Source organism: Gekko japonicus, unplaced genomic scaffold, assembly GCF_001447785.1.
Source record: "Gekko japonicus isolate JY-2015 unplaced genomic scaffold, Gekko_japonicus_V1.1 scaffold124, whole genome shotgun sequence".
Taxonomy (NCBI): domain Eukaryota; kingdom Metazoa; phylum Chordata; class Lepidosauria; order Squamata; family Gekkonidae; genus Gekko; species Gekko japonicus.
The window spans coordinates 152386-167116 of NW_015174847.1; the positions used below are offsets into that span (position 1 = coordinate 152386).

At 41.3% G+C, this 14731-nt stretch overlaps 1 protein-coding gene across 1 annotated transcript in view; it reads left to right on the plus strand.

The window, feature by feature from the left end:
* Window positions 1-14731, plus strand: part of ARHGAP15 (Rho GTPase activating protein 15) — a 393578-nt gene that overhangs the window by 149622 nt on the left and 229225 nt on the right. The window contains 1 exon segment of the mRNA XM_015424487.1: window positions 8002-8079. Coding sequence (XP_015279973.1) covers window positions 8002-8079 — 78 coding nt within the window.

Sequence of the window (14731 nt, forward strand, 5' to 3'; positions counted from 1 at the left end):
AACTCTTGTGAGGCCTGGCCCCAAGGCTCCCTTCCTCCCTCCCTCCTTGAAAGGCCAAAAGAGGCCTGGAAAGGGCCCTTCCCCCACCCTTTGACTTACAGAGCCAGTTAGAATCCTCCCCCCCCCCAAATGTTCTAATCTCTCTCTCACCATTGATGCCTGGAGTTAGAGCCCTGCAGAGGCCATTTCAAAAGGTATTGGGGGGGATTCAGCCTTCCCTGAAGGGATTTTTTTACTTCTTGGATTTTTCTGCAGAAACAGGAAGCATACTCACTATGTAGGAAAAACTGTTGGGGCAGACTGAGCTTCCTGTTAGTGGAAATAAGTATCCGCACACGGCACCCTCTGTTGGAATTAGAATATAAGATTATGTATTATATGTTTTAATCATAGCATGGATGTACCTTGCCCTTGTGAGCCGCCCTGAGCCCATCGGGGAGGGCGGGATACAAATATGAAAAATAAATAAATAAATAAACTGTGCCATCCAGTCTTAGCTGTATTTATTGCTCAGTTACTTAAGCATCTTGACTCTAATTAGCTCTTCCTGGCAACTAACCCCCCCCATATGTAATATTTTTCATTCATTTAATTTATTACGGCAAAAGCCAGCAACAATGTCAGATCACAATAATAGCCAGTGATTTAGTGATAATACAAAAATAAAATCTAAGATATAAAGAGAATAAAATCCAAGATAAATAAAAAAGTTGCAATATAACTTCCATTATTAGAGATTTACATTTTCTGATCACTAAGCAACAAAATCTGGCCACAGCATAAGATACGAAGCTTTGAGAATCTTCTAGGAGAAAGTTACACAAGATTTCTGGCCTAAATTTCAGATGAGATTGCAAGGGGTTAAATTTAGACAAAACTGGCAATATAATATAGGACCATTCTTCCTGATAAAATGTACATGGGTGGTGGATTCCACCATATATAATATTTAAGGAAATCTGTTTCAATGAATATGAAGGAGTGTACATACTAAGTCTCTCAGTTCTCGCTTGTACCCAGAATCAAACTTTATTTGTCTTGTAGGGGCCACTAGACTCAAATTTCATTCCCACATCTGTTTGTTAACTCATGTATTTGTATGCTAATTTATTGCCATTCACAGATCTTTCTTACATCCTATCTCAGCTATAATCACCCAGTACTTATGCATCTTGACTCTAAATCACCCTTCCTGACAACAAACCCTACCACACCCCCTATAAATAATGGTTGAGAAGGTTACAGGAGCATCCCTTCCCTATATGATTCTTCAGGGTGATTGCCAGTACTCCTTCCCTATATTGAGCAACCTTATTCCTGCCATCCCTAATTATGGACTAATCAGGCCAAAGACCAGGCCTAATCATACTACCTCCTAAAAGCAACATGAAGCAGGTAAACATTTATCCCCTAAAATGTGAATCAGAGGAATCCCAAAAATTGACCCTGAGGTGACTGATTGATTCCATGTTGCCTCACAGAAGAGTTGCCTTTGTGGGAGAGGCAGAGAGGCATTATAAAGGTTTCCAAACACCCTTTCTATTGGATGGGTAATTACCACCCCCGCCAATAGTGTCTCCAGCCATGGTCGGATGTGCCTTTAAATCTGACTCAGCTGCGAATGATTGATGGATCTAAAGGGCACGATCAGACAGCAGCGTCTGGGAAAGGTCTCACAGCCATCAGCACCCTGTGTTGCCCCACCACAGAAGCAGAGTATGCTATGAATGAATTTTCCCCTGTCTGATCACTCAAGCACACTCTCATGCCATTGGGATGGTCTGCTCATTCCACCCCAACTCGGTGCCATTTTTTCCCTTCTTGCTTAGCACTATGTGCATAACCATATACCTCATTGGGAATCCTCCGTGTGGAAGTGCAATTCTTTGTTTATGCACATGGGAAACAAAAGGCACAACCCCCCTCGCCTGAACGTGCTGTCTGATTGGGCAGTGATGGGCTGAGCCCGCAGCTTCAAAGGATGTGTGATCGTGCAACACCATGTCAATTTCCACTGGGGGAAATAGACTGGCTTCTCCTCTACACCAAATGGGATGTCTGACCGTGGCTTCCATGCCTCATTCAGCTTCTGAACAGGTTGGGATAACACTATCCCTGGCCCTAACAGTCATGAATAGATATATTGATCAGATCTTCTTTCATCTCATTCTTGCACAGTTGGTCTATCTCTTAAGAAAAAAGTTAACTAAATACTTTCTTTTGGTATAAATAAAATTTAAAATTCAGTAGAGGCCAGTATTTCAAGTAGACAGTGCCAAATCAGTTCCAAAAGCATTTTCCTCTAAAAAGCATTTAGCATTCTCGTAGCACCTTAGGTGTTCAAAATGTTTCAAGTAAATAAGAAATTGAACCTTGCAGTTGTGGTCACCATTTTTGATGCTGGTTTTAAAATAAAAATCCTCTTGAAGAAAAAAAATGCTTTGCAGAAACCATCATTGTTGGATGGTATTTGGAATTTGTTCTGTTGGTTTAAAATTGTAATGCTTTACTACGACTTGCAGCTGCCTTGAATCAAGAGGAAATGTGTGATATGAATATTTTAATTAATTAATTAAACAGCCTGGCAAGAGAGACAAATATTATTTCCATTTTTGAGCAGGGGTTGAGGCTAATGAGATGCTTAGGCCACCTGGTAATTTCAATGCAAAGGCCATTTTTGAACCAGAGACTGTATTCACAGCTCACTCTTCTAGACACTCTGGTATATTAGTTCTTTTCTCAGTTTCAGAGTGCCTGTAAAACATGAGTTCATTTTTCTAAAAAGGTCCATTTCCCAGTAAGTTAAGTTAAAGGGCTAGTCTGTCCTTGATATACCCATCATTCTCACAGTTAGGGTGGGGCCAATACCCTACTGGTACCTCATATGGTGCTGGAGAAGACTCTTGAGAGTCCCTTGGACTGCAAGAAGATCAAATTAGTTAATCCTAAAATAAATCAACCCTGACTATTCCCTGGAAGGCCAGATAATGGAACTGAAGCTCAAATACTTTGGCCACCAAATGAGAAGGGAGCACTCACTGGAGAAGACCCTGATGCTGGGAAAGATTGAACGTCATATAAGACGGGGACAGCAAAGGATGAGATGGTTAGACAGTGTCATAGATGCAACGAACATGAAACAGAGCAAACTTCAGAGGACGGCGGAAGACAGGAAGGCCTGGTGTGATCTGGTCCATGGGGTCGCAAAGAGTCAGACTGGACTGTGCGACTGAACAACAACCTCATATGAACTGAGTATTTGTCCTGGAATATATCTCAGAATCCTGGAGGTCTTTGTCAGATGTGCAGGAATTCCTCAGCAGGGAAGTTGTAATGAAAACATTTTCTTGAAGGTAGAAAATTTGAAAATGACTATTCTAACCCAACCGTATTTAATAAGGACATTGCTATATAATTCTTACCCCAGATATAAAGTGGAAAGCTTTCAAGATTTATGGTGGGAATGAGTTGCAACAGCTGCAGTTTTCTTCCCTGAGTTTTTGAACACCATTTGGATTATGATTCCTGATTTTGTGTCCACCCTGTTCGAAGCTCCTTTAAAGTAAAAATGGAGGGGGGAATATTGATATACTCTAGGGGAAAGCCCCATGATCTGTCTGAGTGATAAACATCATTTTGAAACATAGGAAGGTAAGCATATTCTAAACTAAGAGTCAGATTTTATTGCAGTGAATGTGTGTTACTGCAGAATGTTCTTTTACCAGTAAACTTTAATGCCATCCCAAAACAGGAAACTTTGAAAAGACTTTTGTCTTATCTTTTCCACCCCACCCCCAAGTACTGAAACCTACCATGAAGAAACACTGACAGCTGAATACAGATGTTTTCCTTTTTGATAAAGGTGCTCTTAGAAGCTGAAGTTGTTTTCTTTGAAAGCTGTTCAGAAGCTCAGAGTAGAATAGTGTTAAAGGCAGAACATCTTTTAGTAAAATATTCACATAGGCTTTCTCTGCATTGCGCTCTCTCTCTCTCTCTCTCTCTCTCTCTCACACACACACACACACACATGGCCTAAATATATTTCCAAAACAACTAGTTTTGAATCCAGCTGGGATAGTGTGGCAATAAAAAGGATGTCCAGATCCACCAGTTTATATTGGTTTGATTTGGCTGTTGGAGTATTTAAAGCAGAAAGTCTATAGCATGTGTACACTGTCATTGGTATAGTACTCTCACTCATGTATTCAAGATGATTCCTCAAGATACAGTAGCCTCCAGATTACTACTTTTGTCATATTCATTAACAGTACAGAGGTTTATGATGAATACTTTTAGATACATTATTGCACTCAGCTGTTCCAATGAATCTGAAATGTCTCCAGCTGCATCTGGATAATCACATAGTCCAGAGTCTATCCACAGAAATCAGTTACTCTGCACACAGTGATCTGAGGAATGTATAGGTTTTGGCAAAGTATAGATATGCTGCAAACTGCTTCTGTTTGCTTTGGTCCACTGATCACCAGAATGAACACCCCAAGCCTGCCTTCACTGCAATTTAGGGATATGGTTGATGCTAAACAGGTTGTACCTTAAACGTGATTTGAAAACAAGTTGCTTGACACATCCTGATAAAGAGGAACTTGGTTACTGTTAACCATAGCTAAAGTCAGCACCAGCATATCCCTTTACCCTTTTTTATTTATTTCTATAGATATTTATACTCCACCTTTCTTCCCACTGGGATTTAAAGCAGTTTACAACACTCTCCCGTATTCCATTTTATTCTTAAAACAAGTTGGTTAGGCTGAGAGAGTAACTAGCTATGACGGACTATATTTAAAATGCTATTTACCTAATGCAGCAAAATCAGAGAAGGGAGGTGAATAGTTAACTCTGCTCTAGAATGTTGAGCTTGAGTGACAGGCCGCTCCTTTTCTCTGATTGGCCAGCACCAGCTGAGGGAAATATAAAATCAGCTGGGTGCTGAGGGGAGAGGGAATTCATTTTGAGTTCTGTAGCAGTTACTGTTCAGTAAAGTAAAAGTTCAGCTACAGGAGTGGATGTCTGAAGAGTCTGACTAAGAAGTCTGTCAGACAGGTTCACCTCTTGAATAAAGGGAGAGGCTCCTGCTCTTAGCTGTGTTAAACATAATCTGAGAAAGAATTCCATCTAAGAATTCAGAGTCTAGTGTCAGGTAAAGCTGAAGTACATTTTAACACAGACTCCAAGAACTAGGATTTGAGATTTTGGGAAAGAGGGTAGCAGGCTGAAGATCCCAATCAGGCCAAAAGGAATAGGACTATATTTTCAGGGAAGAAATATAAGTCCTGTCCAGTTACACAGGGTATTGGCACTGAGGCAATCCCTGGTCTCATAGGCGTCAACTTCAGGGGGGCTGAGGGGCGCGAGCTGTGCTGAACTTTTCCAGCCCCTCCCCGAGCAACCAGCACCCAGGCAGAGTTTTGTCATACCCCCACCCCCACACTATTTTGAAAGTGAAGGGTTTTTTCTGTCCGCTTTCTGAGACTTTGGGTGGGTTGGGACTGGGAGGGAAGTCAGGGCGGGGCTTGCTTCCTGCCCCACCCCCAGCTCCCAGCAGCCCTCAGTTCAGCTTGGAGGAGCTGGAGGCTGCACATGGAGTGGCTTTGCAAGTGTGGGGGGGGGGGGTCGGCCACGGGGGTAGTTTGCTCCCTAGTCCCCAGCTTATGCTACAGAGACTCAGAGCCCCTGGGATGGGGGGAGGTGTGCCTCTTTGTTCTCTGGTGCCTCCGCTGCCGGGCAGCTGGGCCATGCATGCTCCAAAGTGTGTTCCTGTTAAGGTGAGTCCTGTGCGCTACGTGCACTAATTTTTACTCCTGAGCACACAGCTGTTTGGCTGAGCTCAGGATGATTAAATTCTCTGGCTGCTTCTTTCCCGGGCTGCTGCAGTCACAGCTTGCTCAATTGTGGTGGGCGGGGTGGGAGCGCTACAAACCCGAATCCCCCTCCTTCTCCTCTGGAGAAGGAAGGGAGGGGGAAGGAGAGAGAGAACATGCCAGAGGTACAAGCTTTCCTGTGGTTTTGAATTTACAGTAATTAGACATCTGAGGAAGTGTGCTTGCACATGAAAGCTTATATTTTGAATAAAACTTTTGGTCTTAAAGGTGCCACTGCACTCAGACTTTGTTCATCTTACTCTCAATTAGGTTCTATCCCCCCCTTCTATTCTGTTTTGTTGTTTTACTCCTCTTTTTTAAATTTGTTCTCAATTTGCTCTCAGTGTCTTTTAAGGTCGAGACTGACAGGGAGTGGGACATGTATTCATTTTCTTTCCCCATAAGGGTAGTAATTTTAAAAGTGTTGTTTTTAACTTTAATTCTAATAATCTCAATTACCTTTATTCTAAATAATAAATTATCTAACTAGCAACAGTCAGATTGCAAAGCCTCTGTTAGGCCCAACATATTTGCTGGGCTCCAATTTACATTTTTGGGGAAAATGTGTCTCTATTTTTTGGGGGGGGTCTATAAATCCTTGATTGAGAACAGTTGGTTTTTCCCCGTGGTGTTTGGGGGGGGGGCAGCTTCAACCAACCATCCTAAGCACTTCTTTCAATTTTCATTTCATTTTTAAATGGTAAGCCTATCTGCAAGAACAAGGGACAACACAAACAGATCAGAGGCCTTTTAAATTTTCCTTTTGCCCTGTGTGCAGCCAGAAAGATCATTGGCAAGAAATGTGCACTCTGTACATGTTCATGCTGTTCATTTTGCTGTTACTTAAAATGGTGTAGTACAGTTTCAAAGGGACAACTAACTGGGATGTATAAAAGGAATGACAGGATTGCCCATTGGAAACAATGGGAGATGCCTGAAGGCCTATTGGGAGCCAGGAGTGCCAATTGATTTGCATGGGCTCCACTGAAATAACATTACAGCACAAAAAAAAGTTGCAAAGAAAATGTGGAATGGTTTCTCCATTAAGGTCTTTGGGCCAAGATAGGCTACTCTGGGACTGGAATGATAGCCCCCAGAGTGGAAAGACAGTCCCTAGGAAGAGTATCTGTGCTCTGGTACCAGAATGACAGTCCCCAGAGTGGAATGATGATCCCTAGCAAAAGATCCCTAGAAAGAATCTGTGCTTTATTAGTTGTTGTGGATTTTCTGGGCCATATGGCCATATGGCTGTATGGCCATGGCCTTGGCCTTGTAGGACCTAATGTTTCACCAGCAGCTGTGACTGGCATCCTCAGAGGTATAACACAGAAAGATGGAGTACTCTCTGTGTCAAGGTGAGAAGAAGAAAAGAAGGCCTTGACACACCTTCTCACCTTGACACAAAGAGTACCCCATCTTTCTGTGTTATAAGGTAGCAGGGAATTGTGAGCCCATAGAGATTGTTGAGTTCTTTAATGTGGCTAAGACATCAGAGGAATTGTATCTGCACTACCCCTTATATTATTTAATAATAAGGATATAGCAGGATGCTAGGGGAAAAAAAACAGTATCAGACTTGGGCCTGAGAGATCTGGGTTCAAATCCCCACTCAGGCTTGATGATCACTGAATGACCTTGGCCTGCTCACTCTCTCTCTGCCTAGCCTACCTCACAGAGTTAAGCTGCCATTAAGTCCTTGAAAGAAGAGTAGGATCAAAAAACACTGAACAGATAGATAAACCCCAATACAAAGCTCTGAGTTAGTGACGGTATGTACATGAATCTCCTGCCCTGCCATATGACTTTCCCCATTAAGGACAGTAAAACTCCACACATGCCCCTCCATTTCAACTGAATGAAGAAGAGTTTACAGCCAGGAAAGCTCCTGTGTACCATCCCCCCCCCCCAGTAAAAAGTAATTACTGATTCAGATGCAATTTTTTTTCTTCAAAGAACCAGAAAAGGTACATCATGTGGCTCCCCTCCATGGAGTGAATTATTATCAAGAGGTTCACTGAAGTATATATTTCTCCATATTTGTTAGGACATTTATATTTTCTTGACAGACATCTTAAATACAATTCTCACACAAGCCAATATGAAATATGTTTTTCTTTTTCAGGTCTGGATGTTGATGGAATATACAGAGTCAGCGGCAATCTGGCAATGATACAGAAGTTACGATTTGTTGTCAATCAGGGTAAGTAATTCCTTCACCATGATAATGTTTTGTTTAGTACTTATCTGTCTGAAATGACAATACAATGGATTTCAGAAACTGTGGTACGTTAGTGACATGGAATGATGAGTGGCATTTTGCGGAAGAGTGATAGAGAAGCACATATAGCAATCAGAGAAGGGGGGGGCGAAGAGCAAAAATAATGCCATAAAGAAAACTGGGTGATAAAAGAAGACAAATGAAAGGGGGGGGAGAGGATGGGAAATTAGAATCTGAGGGATAAATTAGTGGTAGAAATAAGGATTTTGTTAAAAAGAAATGAAAACTCAATATTGGGAAGTCATAAAAACACAAGAAAAATCTAAAGAATCATAGGGAAGAATCAAAGAAAAATTAAAAAAAAAACAGAAAGGCAAACTCAAGACGCTTAACTTATATGTATTTATGTGTGCGCATGCATGTATGTGCGCATGGACGTGCATGCGCACACAACCTGGACCTCTGGCCACTGACCCCTACTGGGGGCCTGGAGGATATTCAGAGAGGTGGCTGAATAAAGCCTGCCCCCGCCTCCCGACTGCTGGCATTCCAAGGAGGTTTCCCATCCAAGTACTTGCCAGAGTCGACCCTGCTTAGCTTCCAAGATCTGATGGGACTGGGCTTTGCCTGGGCTATCTAGGTCAGGACTCAAGACACTTAATTTTAGAATAATGGAAATATGTACCAAGATGTATTTAAGCTTTTGTTTTTATTATTGTATTGATTTTCTCCAATAGTATAAAATAAATGTAATATTTTTCAATAGACCTTTTAAAACATTTTAATTCTACTCTTCCTTCAATGAACTAAGGTTAGGGTAAATGGCTCTCCCTGCCATTTTACCCTCACTATGATGCTATGAGATAAGTAAGGCTGAGAGAGTGACTGGCCCAAAGTCCTACAGTGAGCTTCATGACACAGTGGGGGTTTGAACCAAGGTGTCCCCAGTCCAACATGCTAACAACTGCAGCATACTTGCTTCCAGTATGCAGAAGCTGCAGAAGGCTTCATTCTATTGCAACCCAAGCCATCCCCAAGGTTTTAGTGCTGCTGATGAGTCCTGTCCATCCTGGCTTACCATTTTATAAATCACACAAGAATGAAGCTCTGAAAGGCAGATATAGTCATTTCCTATGTATTTTCTATGCAAGTAAGTATTTCTGGGGGAATAAAAATGCATACAATAAAGTCTACAAAAGAAGAGATGCTGCATTGAATTATTCAGGTCAAAGCAGCTGCCACACTTCTAAATATATTTACTATAATGAGGAAATTGCTGATTGTCTCATAGTATACAAACATTCCCGGTCACTAGTAAGATTAGATGCTAAGTAAGTAAATTTGATTCATACCTTTCAGTTAAAATGAACCTGAATAACTTTAGTTTTAGCTCCTGTACAGCAACTATATCTTAGTTTAGGGACTAATGGCAACACTATGGGGAATTTCACATTACCCAGTTTCACCCGCTTTCAAGCTGGTAATGATCCGTTTTGAAGTGAACCGGTATAGGGCTGCCATTTCACACATGGCTTTCCCCTTCCGGTAAAGAGCTGGATCTGAAGCGGTTTGCCATTTCAGACTGCACCACTTTTTCCCGCTTTTCCCCTGCCGTTTTTCGCCCGTGCGGGCAATCTCTGGCTTTTTTTTAACGTTCGCTTTAGAGCGCTATAGAGCTATAGCAGTATAACAAAACACTCCATGCATTCCAATGGGCCTGATATAATGCTATTCCGTTATAACATTATAGCGCTATAGCGCTATAAAGCAAACGTTTTTTAAAAAGCAGATCGCCCGCACGGGTGAAAAACGGCGAGGAAAAGCGCATCAGAACCAGGAGAGGAAACTGAGGAGTACTTGGAAGCGGTTGACAGGTAAAACGCTTCAGCCCCGTTTCCAAAACGGGACAGAAACGATTGTGTATGAAATGACAAATATATTCCAGAAGGGAACCGGTTCTCAAACGGCTCTGTCTGAAATGACAGACCAGAAACCGTTTGGGAACCGTTCCTCTTCCGGATTATATCGTCTGTCTGAAATTCCTCTATATGAATGCACGGGGTTCTTTTCCTAGAACTCTCCCACAGATGCAGTATCTCTGCCAAACTTTCTCCCTCCCCCCTCTCCCTCCCCCTCTCCCTCCCCCTACTCTCTCCCTCTCTCTGGACTGTTCACACACCCAGATTTGTAGAATTACAGCAGCTTCAAAAGAGTTCATTGTCATTGTACAAATAGTAGAGATCACAATCCACGTAAAGGTTCATTCAAACAGCCTATGTGTGAATGCTGTGGGAACATGTGGCAGCCCCATGCCTCCTGGGGTACTCATTTGGTGGCTTCTTCTTACTATATGATAGTACTTCAGTGGTATGTTGGCTACAATTCACAAAGCCCACATGTTCAACGGGCCACTCATGGCATGCACCAATGTTACTGCATTAGGATCCTTATGACCTGGGATTCACCAAAATTAAACATTTGTGTATTTTTTAATTACCTCAGTAAACATATGCTGGTTGCTGTGCTTGGACGTTAGTTCTGTTAGGCAATTGCAATCATAAATTAGCATTCACATTCTTGAACCTGTTTTATCTTTGTGTTGTGATTTTGTATGTTAAGTACTGTGAAATTGCATTACTGCAGCTCTTGACTCTTCTTGTTCTTATGTTTTAGTTATGTGTTCCATGTTGCCTTATTTTAAGGTTCATATACATATGACATTTATTTCCAAAGAATATTTTCAAATTATGAAGACAACTGTGAGGCATTTAAAAGGCGAGGGAAACCTACCCCTGAAAAGGATCAAATTCTTCCTCGATGTAACCCTACTGAAGTCTGTTTAAAATATTTCTGTGAACTTGTCATCAAATATATACAAAGGATCTCATCACTTTGAGCTTGATGGAATTACACCAGGGATGAACTAAGTCCTACATCTCTGTATGAAACTGAATTGCCAAATCCATCCCAAGCCACCAAGTCAGTAAAGTCATTCAACTTAAAAAGGCAGTCAAGAGTTCTTATTTCTCCATGCAAGCTCTAGTTAGATATCACTTTTTCCTTTTCCCAGAAGTACAGTTTCAGATGTTCATTCTCTGTTCTTTTTGCTGCTTTAAAGTACTGTGGGAAAGTCCAAGTGATTTGATCAGCCGTCTCTTAATACACACTTGTAAGTACCATCTTTCCTCTTGCATTTCTAGCCATTTGGTATACAGTTTTACTAATTTGCAGGGCAGGCTGAAGTGGATTTTCAGTGGCAAAGACCAGTGAATCTAGGTGATGTGGCCGCCGTCTTAGAAACAGGAAAACCCATGTTCAGTTCCCTGCTCTGCTGTGAAACTTATTGCATGGGCTTAGGAGACTTCTATTACTGTTTTGGTAAAATACTGTTCTTAGAAAAAGGTTGGAAATCAAATACAGCAACTCCACTACAATAATTCTTTATATCTGTATAAATATAGTCCCCTGCAATATTTTACCAGAAGTCAACCAAGTTACAACCCTCCAGTCACTGACTTCCACATTAGTTCCGTTGGTTTCAAGGGGACAGGGCAGACCAGACCATAAAGTTAGAGGATTTAGACCTTCAGGCTGCAATCCTGTGCATATTTGCCATGGAGTAAGATCCATTTACCCATTACTCTTGAATGGTTTTAACATTAACTTTTCTGTTTTTCATTTTGTTTACGGAAATGCAATGATGTTTCACATTTACATCTGTTGCTAATAAGTGGTATGAAGAATAGCCAAACAGCGTACAAAAACAATCGCCACCCATTCTTATGTTTCATGCAACAAGGCCTTTTTGGCTTATTCTGGACAAATTGCTGACACTGAGCCAAGTCTACTGAAACCATAGAAAGGAGCTGCTTAGGTAATAGCAGTGCATGGAATAGGTGTGCTTGTTCAGTGTTTCTCTGACTCAGTGTGGGACCACAGCAGGAGCTGCTTAGGTAATAGCAGTGCATGAAATAGGTGTGCTGGTTCAGTGTTTCTCTGACCCAGTGTGGGACCGCAGCTGCTTCTTATCCTCCAGTATGAAACTGAATGCCCCTGCACATGTGGTGGGTTTATTGTGGCCCCTAGAAAGTATAAAGTGAGGAAATATTGCTTATTTAGTCTGAAAATGCTTCTGTATGATGCATCACTCCCCCCATTATTCTACTTGAAGAGGGGAAAATGTGTTTTTATGTTTAATTTGCCCCTCTCATTTTTCTTTCGTGCAGAGTTTAATGTTCTTGTTACTATTACTCAGTAATAAGCATTAGCCAACACTGCATGAAAAAATCTGTTTAAAATGCCCCAGATTGAAGAGGTGATCAATCCTTCCATGAGGAAAATACTTGAATGTTCGTTTCCTACACATTTGGCCATGTGTGAGTCTTCCGTTGAATCCCCTGCTCTGTGGAGTGCATAACAGACATTAATTTCGACTATTCTTATTTCCTTTTGACTGGAATCTTGAACCAGAGTTGAACATTTGAAACGGCATAGAGAAAGCTTGGGAATGTCAAGGGTATCATAAGTACTTTTCTAAAGAGAATGAGCTTCTGACCATTATCACAAGCCCCTATCTCTTTGTTGAGGATATTATCAATAGGATCAGAAAATGAATAAAAGACAAGCAGGCAGGAGGACAGAAAGAGAACAAATATCTAGTGATTGCTAGTTTTCACAGTAAAGCATTTTAGAAAGTGTCTTCAGATGTAACAGACCCCACTTTTTAAATAATCTTTTTTAAAAAAACTCATTGAATCACCGTTTGCTGTTGACTGGATCTTTTATTACCAGAATCAAAAGGGTGATTTTGTACTTGCTGACAATGGCCACAACAGAACAATGTACCTTATTTATTTTATAATGGTACATGAGATTTTTGTTGTTGTTAGTATAGAAGCCTGTTGATATGGCACATTCTTGGACTTCTGGATCACAAGATTATCTTTTATCAGCAATTTGTTTTTCTTATTAAAAGCTAAAAGGATCTTGATTACAAGAAGTCCAGTCTTTAACATCCCTAAGTACTGTAAGATATTCCTAATTTATTGGATTCTCTGCTACATTAATTCAAGTAACTAAAAGTCCAGGGGGATTCTCTAAGACAATAATATTAATATTTTCTCTTATCTTTTGAAAAGTGTTAGAAGACAAAGCATTAATTATAGTTAACCTGGATATTAAAGTTAGTTTGTCCCACTTTTCCCAGGAGTAACACTAGAGCATTCGGATTACACGATTGGCCTGGTCTGACCTGGTCAACCTGTTGGCTATCTAGTGTTGTAAAAGAGAAAGCAGTTGGCGGGGGGGGGGGGGAGAATAGAAGTGTGATGTCCTGAAGTGAATAGGAATGCTAGGTTGAGTATCATCATGTGTATACTGTGGCCTACAATGGATTTGAACTATACCTACAGTTACATTTTATTTATTAAAAACATTATTTAGCCAGTTTTCTTCCTTACAGGGGCTCAAAGCAGCTTACAATATAAAGAATAACAAAACAGAATAAAAATATTTTTAAAAGCTCTCTCTCATAGACCCATCTGACACACTTCTTTGGTCGATGGACAGTCAGGGGGACCTCTCCCTGTGATCTTAGTTCCTGGGCAGGAACATAGGAGAAAAGACGGTCTTTCAAATACTTTGATCCCAAGCCATGTAGGGCTTTAAAGGTCAAAGCCAATGCGTTGAATTGGGCTGTGGAATGGATCAGAAGCCAGCACAATTGTGGTAAGATTGATGCCACATGATTCCATAAACTAGGGTTGCTAGTTGTAGGATGGGGAGAACCTGGAGATTTTGGGGGTGGAGCCTGGGGTGGGTGTCATAGAGTCCATCCTCCAAAACAGCAATTTTCTCCAGGGGAACTGATCTTGATCATCTGGCGATCAAATGTAACATCAGGAGATCTCCAGGTGCCACCTGGAGGTTGGCAACACTACAGTGAACTGGTGCCACCCAGCAGTCTATATGCAGCATTCTGTACTAACTGCAGTCTCCAAACATTCTTCAAGGGTAGCCCCAAGCACAGCATATTGCAATAATCTGGTCCAGTCTAGATGTTACTAAGGCATGGATCACTGTGGCTAGTTCAGAATGAGCCAGGAATGGTTGCAATTGGAACACCAACTGAAGATGTTGCTATGTGGAAAAAGGCAATGGCAAACTACCTCTGCTCATCTCTTGCATGGAACATCCCATAGTGCTTGCTTCGGCCGCACATATACTATAAAAATTGGGAACATCCCATGGAGAGAGATGTCATGAGTCAGTTGGGACTCAATGGCATGTTCTGCTTCTTCTTGCCTGTGCAATTTATGGTGCACCATGAAGAAGGCAGTACACCAGTTATATGCTGTGGCCTACCACATTCTTGACAACACCCCTGTTTTAACTGTCATGGACAGGCAGGTGAACAGAAGTTTTATTAAGCCCCAGTGGACTGCCATGAACAGCTGGTGGGCTGCTTTTCAACATGCAGGCTACTGTATTTCATTGGTCAGCAAGTGCTGGCTGATGCAAAAACAAAGGTAGATCATACGTCTGTATATCAGATTGTTTACAAAATGTTTGGCATTTGTGATATCTTGCAATGTCCTTGAATGTCTTTATTTGCATATTAACTGTAAACCAGAGC